At 38.1% G+C, this 12,438-nt stretch overlaps 1 protein-coding gene across 23 annotated transcripts in view; it reads left to right on the forward strand.

The window, feature by feature from the left end:
• Positions 1-12,438, forward strand: part of ZMYND11 (zinc finger MYND-type containing 11) — a 133,033-nt gene that overhangs the window by 73,429 nt on the left and 47,166 nt on the right. For 22 of the 23 annotated variants that reach the window (XM_045465265.1, XM_045465276.1, XM_045465257.1 and 19 more), the window contains exon 3: positions 11,138-11,297. In XM_045465265.1, coding sequence (XP_045321221.1) covers positions 11,138-11,297 — 160 coding nt within the window. Of the gene's footprint in view, positions 1-11,137; positions 11,298-12,438 lie in introns of those variants that run through there. The other variant, XM_045465279.1, reaches the window with a different exon arrangement.

Genomic DNA, 12,438 nt, shown 5'->3' on the forward strand with positions numbered 1-12,438 from the left:
AGATTTTAACAATGTCAGTAACGGAGTCAGTTGCTGAGGTGAACACAGCCATTTCTAACAGTAGTAATGCCAGAAAGAGATTTATTCTTAATGTTTTCATAAAAGTAACCATTTTATGTCCATTGCAAAGCTCGTGTCGGTTGGCAGAGTCTCGTCCCGTGTTGCATAGTTACAGGCTGAGGCCTCAGATGCAGTTTTAATTAAAAGGTCCTTGTTACATACACGAGTGAGCCGCAAGGGTGCCTGCTGCCGCTCGGGCTGTTTCCAGCTGGCGAGGCAACCAGACCTGAAGCTGGCAGCACATTTCCATGTCAGGCATGAAGCCCGCACTGCCCCTCAGCCTGTTGTGAGTTGTGCAGCCCCACACGGATCAGGTTGCGTCACGGTGACACACGCACTGCGAAATGATGTTGTTAAAAGTTGGTGAATGTGGGGACATGCCGATTGAATAGTGTAAGAAAGTACCCTGTAAGATGTATAATTCATCATTACCGAAATTGAGAGTTCTGAATGTAAACTCTTTCCCTTTTTATATAATGGAACCGGTGTTAACAAGAAAGTAAGCAGTATGTGTGTCCAGGAAAAATGTGTTTTTTTCCTCCAAATGAAAACTTTGCTTCAGATTTTTAAAGTTTCCATCTAACTGTAAAATAACTACGGATTTTACTTTACTGATTTTAATTAAAGTCACGGCATAATTAATGAAGTAATGATTTACAGTGTGCTGTTTGGTGTAATTAAAATAGAGCAATTCTTTTTAAAAAATTGTTTTTGGTGTTTATTTTACTTAAAAAATTTTTTTAATGTTTATTTATTTTTAGAGAGATAGAGCATGAGTGGGGGAGGAGCAGAGAAAGAGGGAAACACAGAATCCAAAGCAGGCTCCGGGCTCTGAGCTGTCAGCACAGAGCCTGACGCCAGCCTCCAACCCACGAAGCGCTAAATCATGACCTGAGTCAAAATCAAGAGTCGACTCTTAACCAGCTGATCCACCCACCCAGGTGGTCCTAAATTTGTTTTAACTAGTTCAGAAATGAGGGAGATAGAATTCAAGGGTTATGGTTAAACAGGAATTCTGAAAGGAGGCAGAAAACATAGCACATTTCGGCTCTCCTTGTCGGGTTTTCCCCAGAGTCACCCTGGAAATCCATGGTGAACAGTTGTCTGGTATTGAGCAGGAGGGCAGACGTCTAGAAGGACCACCTTCCGGATTCTGGCCTTGGACCTGCAAAGCTAACAGAAGCCTACCTCCTGCGCGTGGGCTGGCTCCTGTGTGACAGGTGTGTGTGAAGCAGGCGAACGGGCTTGGGGGAGACCCACCTTCCTCTAGTGGGGTGCTGATCGCTCTAGATGCTTTGTGGTGTTTGTGTTGTGTCCTGGAGAAGTTCCACACCTCTTACGTAGTCAGATGTTGTGGCCCTTCTCTGTTCCCATGGCTTTTATACTCAGAGTGTCCTTTAGCATCGAGAGATCAGATCAGCGTTCACGTAAACTTGTATTTTGTTTTCCGGTCCTGGTGTTCTTAGTGGAGTCTTTTCAGCCCCTGAGCACGTGTCTTGGGGCAGCTGTGGCAGGTGTCAGTTAGACAGTGAAATTAGAGGCAGGGCCAACTATATTCAGATTGTCCAGAAGACACTCAAAACAGGTTTGTTATATTTTCATCCAGATGAAGACCTCTAGATTCCAGGATAGTGTGGGGCTGTTCGTGAAGGACGGGACACATGTTCATTATGTCGTTTCCATCAACAGAAGACGTGTCAGATTGGGTCGTATTTATACTGGTGTCATCAGTGTGTCATTTCCCAGTATGTATATTTCCAACAACATGATACAAGTGGCTGAGGTTGTTCAGATCATTATTGGAAAGGTTAAAGGTAGATAATCACTTTTAGAAAATTACCACTTGTGAGATTTCTTTTGTAAAAATGTTCAATCAGCAGTGGCTGTTTACCACTAACAATATATATATATATATGTAGATATATATGTTTTGTCTTGGAACTTGCAGAATTACCTCGGGGGAGGTGACCCACCGTAGGATTTTGAGCCTGTTGCTTGGATGCGCTTGAGGGCTGAGCAGCAGTTGGGAACTCTTTGGGGACAGACTGCAGGAGAGGGGATGGGTAAGATGAGATAAACCTTACTGAGAAACCCCAGAGAAACATAACATTTAGGAAGTATTAGACCTTCACGTACTATTTCATGATTCATCCTAAGTGAAACTAGAGTAGGAAACTAGTTGGCCACCGTCTGTGCATCTCAAACCCAGTCTGCTAGTTTTGTGTCTTTATTTGATGAAGATACGTCCCTGTGATGGGTCAGCAGCGTGTAAGAAAGTGAGAGGCCTGGCAGGACCTTAGCCTGAGTTATTAACCCAAACGTTTTCACGTGGAACAAACTTGCCTGAAGACCTGAGAAAAGGAATAATGAGCTGGCGCCCTTTGTTGTGTTTAAGGTCCTGCACACAGCAGTCAGTTCTAGACTCGTCACTAACTCATGCAGGCCAGTCTTAGGCTTGTCCATGTCCTTGCGATGGCTCGTCACTTAATCAGCGTCTACAGCTCTCCGACTCCTTCTTCCTTTTTAAGAAGAAGAGGTGAGAATCACTGCTGTTTTAACAGAATAGAGTAAGGAGTTGTTCACGTTTAGGCATTATTTTATGAGCTGTGTTTGTTGACTCTTGCCAACTTACTGGTGATGTCTGTCACAGTAAACGTTAACCAAAGGTCTTGCGTTACTCGCTAAAGTTTTGGGTGTGCTGCGTAGACCACACACACAAAAGGAGCCCTTCAGCACCGTGTTGATAGGTATGTAGTTCACCTTTGTCCTACCTGGTATGTCGTTTTGCTAATTCATTGTTTCCTGTTTGGAGTTTTGTTACTCTTAGATTTTGCAATCTTGTATGTGTTTAAAGCTCTCTTTTGTTTCTTCTATCATTTTAGTCGTTACTTGGCCCTTAATAGAATATATAGACACTTTATTCCAGTTCATTCTTATTTTTGCATTACACTTAAAATTTGATTTATTCAGAATTTATGGTACAGATCTAGTTATTTTTATCCAGATTGCATTTAGTTATTTTACTATCACTTGCTACATATTGTTAAAATTTCCCTTCTTTTGTAATGCTTGCCTGTCATAATGAGATTTTTGTGTACTTGGACCTATTTCTAGGTATTCTGATCTTTTGTTTGAATGATTCTGTCCAGTGCATTGTTTTTAAATGGTTGGTACTGTCAGCAGTAATAAAATTTTATGCCAACCTGATTATTGTCACTTTCCCAATAAAGTATTTCATAATAATTTTTGTGGGGCAGAGTTAGTCGTTACTCATTTTTCTTCTTAAGACATTTTTATGATATCCTGTCTTTCATTTGTGGATGCTTCTTAAGCTCATAAAGTCCTATACTGAGACATCGTGAATTTGGTCCCTCAGACAGAAAAAAAAGCCTGCATAAAGTCTATAATTTCAAGTGCCAGTGTACTACATTCTACGGTGTTAATTATGACATTAAGAAACGACTACCTGTCGGGGCGCCTGGAGGGCTCAGTTGGTTAAGCGTTCAACTCTTTGATGAAGGCTCAGGTCACGATCTTGTGGTTCACGAATTCGAGCCCCGCATTAGGCTCTGTGGTGACAGTGTGGGGCCTGCTTAGGATTCTCTCACTCTCTCTCTCAAAATAAATAAACTTAAAAAAAAAGGAAAAAAAAAAGAAATGTGTACCTGTCAACTGCACTTACTGTGGGAACCGTTTTTGCAATCTATATAAATATTGCATCCTTATTTTGTGTACCTGAAACTATGTTATATGTGAATTATATTTCAATTTAAAAAATAAGTTTTTAAAGGAAAAATTAACAGCTTTTGATACCTGTACTTTTTTACTTAAGATGTTAACATTAGGTACAGTTGGATGAAGGGCATGTGGGGAGTCTACTATTTTTGCAACTCTTCTGCAAGTCTAAAATAAAAGATTTAAAAGGTGACATTGAAATTCTGTTACTCATTTATATATCCGAGAAGCATTTATTGAGTGCCAATTTTATGCAAAGCAGTATCTAAAATAATTTTTCATCTCCTAATTTTCTGACTGCATCTGCAGATAGTTCAGCAAATAGGTCCTAAGGCCTTCACGGGAAGTAAATAGTACCCATCTGAGAAGATTCCAAGGCTAATGTAACAGTCTTACATGTTCCTAGCCTTTAGATGACACTTTTAGATGCGTACTCATCACTTATTCTTTATTCTAAATAACCTAAACCCAGACCTCCCATTGAGAAAACAAAAGCCCTTCCCTCAGAGCTGCGCTATCCCCAGGATGTGTCGGTCCTGGGAGGTAGCACTGCTCTGCCTGGATGCGATTCTCATGTTCAAGTGCTTCACCCCTGCCTTCTCCTGGTCGTCTTGTCCCTGTGGAAGGGGCTTCCTGAGTCTACCCCATGTCCTTCCTCATGTGCCCAGTGTGTACCCCTCATTCCCCCCTGGACTGGAACAGCTTTCTTTTAGCCCAACACACTGTTGTCACTAAAGAGAAGAAAATTCTTCCTGTGTCTTACTGCACGTTTTGTAGCTGTGTGCATACTAGTGTGTGGTTACACTCAGCGGATTAAAAAACTTCAAGGAATGATGTGATGCCATTCTTGTTAAAACAGCAAACTGAGACTGGAAAAGAATTTTCTTAAGACCTGTATGTATCCTTAGCACGCAATCGTATTTGTAATTGTATTTATTTATATTTGATAAAATACATCTATCAATAACCTTCAGCAAGTGTCATGTTTAATGGTGAACTATTATAATCTTTGCAAAATCTAAGAGCGGGATACCCGCCATCACAGCCCAGTGGTGTTGTGCTAGAAGTCCTGGTCAGCACAGTAAAAAAAAAAAAAAAAAAAAAAAAAAAAAAAAAAGGCAAGTTTAATAGACTTACTTAAACAGTTCAGTAGACTTAAACAGAAATACTTTAATGAGAGTTTAGCAAGGTTTCTCAGTATATACTAGCAGCCATCAGCCAGAAAATAGTATATAAAATAAACTCCCTTTTTCAAAAGAAACAAAAAATAGGCAATACCTAGGAAAAATCACAAAAAATATGCAAGAATTTTAGGGAGAAAAATTATAAAACTTTGTTAAAGACACAGAAGATATAAATGAACAGATGTACCAAGTCTGTCAGTATTGTAATGATATTTATTCTCAAATTAATGAAAATTTCAGTGTTTTTCATGGATCTTGGCAAATTGATTTTAAAATCATTATGGATAAATAAATGTCCAAGAAGAGCCAAGATGAGTTTGAAAAGAAAGGAGGGGGCTGCCCAAGATGGGCAAGCTGGTGTCGGAGGAGGGAACTTCCACACATTGCTGGAGAGGTGGTAAATGGTAGCTGGCTTTTAAAAGTAACAACAGTCTTCGGATGGACTGATGGACATCTAATAGATGGACAGTCAAGTTCTGAAGAGGGGACCATGGGAAAATGTCTTCATCCTACCCCTGCTTCTGAGCCACTTAGTTCTACTTGAACTTTCTCCACTGTTCCTGGATCTACCTCTGGAGCTCTTATGCATGTACAGAGATGATTATATAATGTTTTTGAGAAATGACCGTTTCATACCATGATTTTATTCACTGATTTCCTTTTTCTTTTCTTTTTTTTTAAATTGAGGCATAATTCACAAATAACGTTAGTTTCAGGTACTCACCATAATGATTGAGTACCTGTATATTCAGTATCTGTATAATTGATTCAGTATCTGTATAAATAGTTGACCCCTTAAGGGTCCACTTCTACACAAGTTTTTTTTTTCAGATGGTGTATATAGTATTGTAAATGTATTTTCTTTTTCTTCTGATTTTCTTAGAGACATTTTCCTTTTTCTAGCTTATTTGATTATAAGAGTGTAATATGTAGTCCATATAACATGTAGCATGTGTGTTAATTGACTGTTTATATTATTAGGTTTCTGGTCAGCAGTGTGCTGTTAGTAGTTAAATTTTGGGGAGTCAAAAGTTCTGTCTGGATTTTCGACGGTGCAGGGGGTCGACGCCCTTAACCTTGGTGTTGTTTAGGGTCATATGTACTGTGAAATACCACAATAGGTCTAGTTAACATTTATCACCTTGCATAGTTAGAAAAAAATGTTTTTCTTGTGATGAGGACTTTCAAGATCTACTCTCTTAGCAACATCCGAATATGCAGTACAGTGTTGTTAACTGCAGTCGCCATGCTGTGCGTGTTCTCCGCCATGACATTTATTTTGTGACTGAGAGTTTGTGACCTTTTGACCCATTTCACCTCAATCCCTGTACCCCACCACTGGCAACCACCAATCTGTTCTTCGTGTCTGTCAGCTTGGGGAGTGTGTGTGTGTGTGTGTGTGTGTGTGTGTGTGTGTGTGTGTGGTTTTGAGTTGCATTTCCTTGATAATTAGTGGTGTTCAGCATCTTTTGTGTACCTGTTGGCCGTCTTTATTTCTTCTTTGGAAAAGTGTCTATTCAGATGTTTTGTCATTTTTTAATTGGATTGTTACTTTGCTCTTGAGTTGTATGTTCTTTATAGATGTTGGATATAACCTCATGCCCAGATTTTTTAAACATAATATATCTTAGAACTTACATTGTCCTAATAACATCGACAACACTGCTTCACTTTTTTAACGATCATATAATAATATTTGGTTTAGCTGTAGTATTACAATTTATCCAGCCCCCTAAGATTTACTTTTAGATTCTTTCTAATCTTGTTGCCAACAATGCTAAAATGAATTTCCTGTCTTGTATATATGTTATTTCACACATGTCTGAGTGTATCTATAGGATGAATTTCCAGAAGTGAAACTGTTGGCTCTGAAGGTGTCTACGTTTCTATACTTGGTAGACATTTGCCCCACAGTGTAGCGCTCTTTTACATGGCACCTGTGATATACTTCCCATCAGGTCCTGTCTGTCTGCACAGTGTGCCAGACCTATGACAGTCACAGAATGCTGTTTTGTGGTCTTCCTTATTAATTAGGATGTTTTTTTAATATATTAAGAATATGTAGAATTTAAGTTCGGTCTTTCAGTCTGTGTGTTCCAAATATATTTCCCAGGTTAGCATTTGTGATTTTAACTTCGGTTATCATGTTTTTTTCCCTATGTAGAAATTGCTGATTTTATGTAAATTTTTCAATCTTTTCTTTAAATCACTCTGGTTTTTGTTTCAGATTAGGCAGGTTCTATTTGCACCATGATTGCTCTCCCGTGTTTTCCTTGTCATAATTTTGTGGTTTTGTTTTTCAGTACCTAAATCTGACCTATTCAGAATTTACTTATGGGCACAGACTAAGGCACTGCCCCATCTTTATTCTTTTTCAAGGTAGCAAAGCCCCCTGTCCCAGTGTCCTGTGTTCATTGATCAATCTTTCCCACACTGATTTGAAATGGCACTTTTATTATAATCAAAATATGTATTTGGGTCTCTTTCTGGACTTTTATGTTTGTTCCATTGGCCTACTGTTCACACAAAAGTTTAATTACTTTGGCTCAACAGTGTTTTAATATCTTATATTTCCCTGAAAGAATTTTCCTGGGAAGTTGTTTTTTAATTCTCTACAGAACTTTAGAATTAACTTGCCTACTTTGCGGTAGCATTTTATTAAATGATCTTGGAGGCAATTTGGATTTTGTTGTCTTCCATTCAGATATCAGGCACGTGTTCATCCTCTCATGTCCGTTGCATTTCAGCATTTTCTTCATACAGATCTTGTCTTTTCTTCTGTTTATCACTCTGTATTATCTTTCTTATTGCTGTTGTAAACAATTGTGGTCTTATTTTAAATTTCTTAACTTTTTTTTTTTGGTTTATATGAATACTGCTGTTAATTTTAGTATATTAGTTTGTACTCAAATGAATAATTGATTACATTATTTGGTTATTTAAAATAGTGTGTCAGCTGATTTCCTTAGGTTTTCTAGATACATAATCTGCAAATAATGATTATTTTAAATCTTTACCAACTTTTACACTTTATTTCCTTTTTTAAGGTATGTTGGTTATTACCTTTGGCATAGGGTTAAAGGCATCTTTGAATATTCCTGATCAGGTTAAGGAAGTGTTTGTTTACTCATTCCCTTTTGTTCGGGGCTGGATGGTGAATTTTACTAAATGCGCTTTTAACACATATATTTCTCACTTTTGATCTATTAATAGGATGAATCATATTTCTAGATTTCTTTGTAATAAGAAATCTTTGGAGAAATCCTAGAATTAAACCCTTGTTATAGTATATTCTTTTGATATTTGAATGTGTTAATATGTTAACATTTATTTTATATTGATAATATTAGACTATATTCACATACTTAATTTAGGATTTTTATCTGTTCCTATGGGACACCGGTTTTCTTTTTCTTCGCTATTTTTGTAGGGGTTTGTTACTATTAGTTTGCTAGATTTCTTGCATTCCTTCTTTATTAAGTACTGGAAAAGTTTATATCCTATTGGAGTTATATGACCATTAAAAGATTGATAGAAGTGCCTTGTGAAAATGTCCCTACCTGGTGTTTTTCTGAGAAAGCTCTTTGCCAACTTCTTCCATTAATTTCTTTTGAAATTGCCCATTTCAAGTATTTATTTTTTTCTGTGGTCAAGTTTTGGTCATTAATATTTTCCTAGAAAATTATAGTGTTTATCTTCTATTTTGGCACAGAAATAAACAAAGTAGTTGCCTATAATTGTTTTAATTTCTTTGTTACTTATGGTTATGGCTCCGTAGACATGTCGTAGTATGTATGTTTTTCTGATTTGTGTCTTCATTGTTGATTAGGTCAACTAATGATATCTCTATTTTTCTCTTAAGGAAGGGCTCCTGGACTCTTAGTTTTCGCTTTTTATCTTTTAGGCACTGCTTTAGCTTTTTAGTTATGTGCTTAGATTTTTTTTTTGCAATTTTTAGATAACCTTTTTGATTGACTTGTTCATGAGCGTTTTCCAGTTCCATTATTATTAATACCTTGTTTACTTTCACTGAAACTAGCACGTGTCTGCCATCACTTTTGGAATCTGAAATAAGGCTGTTTTTGTGTCCAATTTTATGCTCAACTGTAAAGAATTTTCCTTGGACCTGTTGAAGCTATGTTTGGGTTTCAGAATAAATTTAACTAGATCTGCCTTCCGCCTTGTTAATTAGGTCCTCTGAATGAATACTTAGGTTTGTACACTAGATGTTTTGTGGATGGAGAGGAGTCGCATAATTCTGTATTCCTGTCAATATTTCCTTTATTTCTTACAGTCTTTGCTTTATAACAACCTATGCCCTGTTTGTCTTTTTTTTAAACCTGATTTTTGCCTTGGATTCCAAATCCTGTCCATTACAGTGTCGATCCTGTTTCATTTGGGTTGCATTTTTATGATGTGCCTGTGCCCGTTCTTGTCCAGTTGTCTGAGTCACTTTAAAAGTGTGTCCTGTAGACTGTGTATTTTTAGTGTTGTGATTCAGTCTGTCTTTTTCGTACTGTGGAGATTAGCCAAACTGTATTTATTAAACAGACAAACTTGGTTTTGGTCCTGTCGTCATGTGTAATATATGCTTCCTGTTTCCTTTTGGTGTTTTTGTGCTTCATCACATAATATGTTTTTTAGGAGTTTCTTCAGATCATTTAGAAGGTTTGTATTTTTGTTCTGAGGGTTACCTTTATGAATTGAGATGGTGTACTTGAGCTCATTTCTGTTGGCTCCTTCCTGTGAACAATGAGGAAATTAAGACACGGTCACCTGGGTTCATGTCCCTTCCCCCATTGCACCTGGACTTGACAATTTCTGCACTGACTCTGCACAGGGAAATAGGGCTGCGCCTCTGGCAACACAGGCGACACTGTGGGGCTCCCGGGCCTCTCCTGCCGGGTTGGATGTGCTGGGGTGTCGCTCTGTTGAGGCCAGCGTGCGTTCACCACCGTCCCCACCCTCCTCTTTCCTATCCTTGCAGCTAACTGCACTGATAGGTGGAGCAGCACTTGTGAGAGTTGGTGGTCTCGTGAACAGAAAGCCGTGATCTTCTAAAGACTGCATGCACATCAGTCCGTCTGCCGGGTTCACTGCTTTGCTTTCTTGAAATTTATCCTTGAATTTAGAAGGTTCTTCTATGATACATTCTTGCATTTTCAAAACGATTTGTTGTGAATGCTTTGATACTTAAATGACAGATTGATTTGGTATAAAATTCTTGTGTGCTAGTAAATTTCCTTAAGGACTGTGGGCGCGGCCCCACGTCTTCTCCTTGCCAGGTTCTCTGGAGCATCCACAGATGGCCTGACTTGCCACATAGTATGTTTTTGTGTCTGGATGTCCAGAGGAAGCTCTTTGTCCAGTAGCTTACTGGAGGAGGCTTTTGGGGTTTGAATGGAGGGAAATGGAGAACAGCACAAATCCAACCATATGTGTAACATTCTATTTCCTTAAAAAACAAGCGATGAAGCAAAGATTCCGTAGTGTTAACATGAGTTCACTATGGTTGGTGATTACAAGGGAACCTAAGTGTTATTCTCTGTGGTCCCGAGTACATTCGAGATATTACATTTCTAGAAATTAAATGAAATGCCCTGTGAATGTAAAGCAGGGAGTGCCTGTAGGCTTTATTGATTGAATCCAAAGTCTATTTCATTGAAAATCACATTTTTGCTTTATTGATCCCAACATACATTCTTGTTTCTTTATGTCGACAGCCATTCGTGTAATTGTTATATGTTCCTTAGTGTCATTTCCTAAGTTTTGAGTCCAAGTATTCTTTTATATTAAGAAGTCCTGTGACTAGAGATGATAAAATTCTAAATTTAGAATTTGAAGAGTGGGAGTTAGTGGTAATTACTCTAGAAGCCAGAACTACATGAGATGTTTGACTAAAATCTGTTAAGGGATTTATATTGTTGGTTAAAGACTATTTTTGAACAAATATTCCTCTAAATATACAAATAGAATTAAGGTTTAAAATACCATGGTAATTAAAAGACTTAAATATTCAGGACTTTCTTTCTTTCTTCAGTAGGGCCCTTGTAAGTACGAGTTGTAACAAAAGAGAAATCACCTCTGTTTTTCTTATTTTTATTATTATTTTTTTTAGTACTAAGGGGTTTTTAAATTTGCTTTCCCTCTGTGCTCAGGTATATGTCTCGAGTCCACGGTATGCATCCAAAAGAGACCACCCGTCAGCTGAGCCTGGCTGTGAAAGATGGTCTCATTGTGGAAACCCTAACAGTGGGCTGCAAAGGCTCAAAGGCTGGTATTGAGCAGGAAGGATACTGGTTGCCAGGAGATGAGATTGTAAGTATATTTTATTTGATAAATGTGGAGGTGCTGATTTTAAGCTTTTGAATATCATTTAAATACAACCTGTAGAAATTGATTTTTAGAAGTTTAGTGATATTTCACTTCAGTATTTTTTATTAACCTTAAGGGCATACTTGTGCTGGATGGATAATTTCGTTCTTCTTTAGGAGAAAACTGAGTTCTACAGAGAGCCTGCTTTCTCTGTCTAGGTTACCTTGAATCTGTAAAATGAAGTCCCTTTTAATGTACATGTAATTAGTGGTATTCCTATTTTCTTCAGTAGATGCTAGTAAAGAATGTTTCAATGCAGGATAATGTCGATGCCATCTAGACAGAGTGAAAAGGAGGATGGGCTTCCCTGGGAAACTGCTCGCTTCAGGCTGGATGATGTCCACGCCGAGAGCCACCTGTCCATAGGGTTTCTGCAGGAACAACAGTGGCCACGTTAGGGTCCCCTGGCCTGTGTCCTCACTGACCATGACCATAAGCTGGTTTGGTGGCACTCTAATACAAATCAGGAAAGACAGAGTTAAGTTTTCTTTATAGTTTTGCCTAGTTCTTACTCTGACTCCTCTTTGAAGTGAGGACATTTTAGTCTTCTCTTTCCTTTTACGTTACACTTGGATACTCAGGGGCCCATGGAGAAGTGCATTTTTTTTCTTGTGTAAAAATTGGCTTCCTGTGTAATATTTTTATCTTCCTACCTTTATATGCCTTTGATACTTCTTGATTAGAAAAGTCTTAAGTTTTGCTGAGGAACATCATTTAAAGATGGTAGGCTTCACATATAATAGATACTATTTTTTTTTAGTTTCTGAAAGGAGTTGATTTAGTAAGTAGGTGTTTTGAGAGTGTTTATCATGAATTCTCTCATAAAAATGACACAAAACCTTAAAATTTGTTCTCTGTGGAAGCATTTCCCAAGAATTGTGAATCGTGTTTCCTTTTCTGGCTCCCGGGTGGATGTATGGGCACATACGCCCGCCGTCAGGCCCGAGGGGCATGCTTTCTGGGGGCAGCTGGTCCATGGGGGCAGCAGCAAGTTTAAACATTAGGGAAGTTGTTCAGTTTCAGTGCTGTTTGTCAGTTGAATCTGTGCCTTCAAAGTTTTAGGAAAGAAAATTCACATTTTCCA

This window comes from Leopardus geoffroyi, chromosome B4 (assembly GCF_018350155.1).
Source record: "Leopardus geoffroyi isolate Oge1 chromosome B4, O.geoffroyi_Oge1_pat1.0, whole genome shotgun sequence".
In the NCBI taxonomy this organism is placed as follows: domain Eukaryota; kingdom Metazoa; phylum Chordata; class Mammalia; order Carnivora; family Felidae; genus Leopardus; species Leopardus geoffroyi.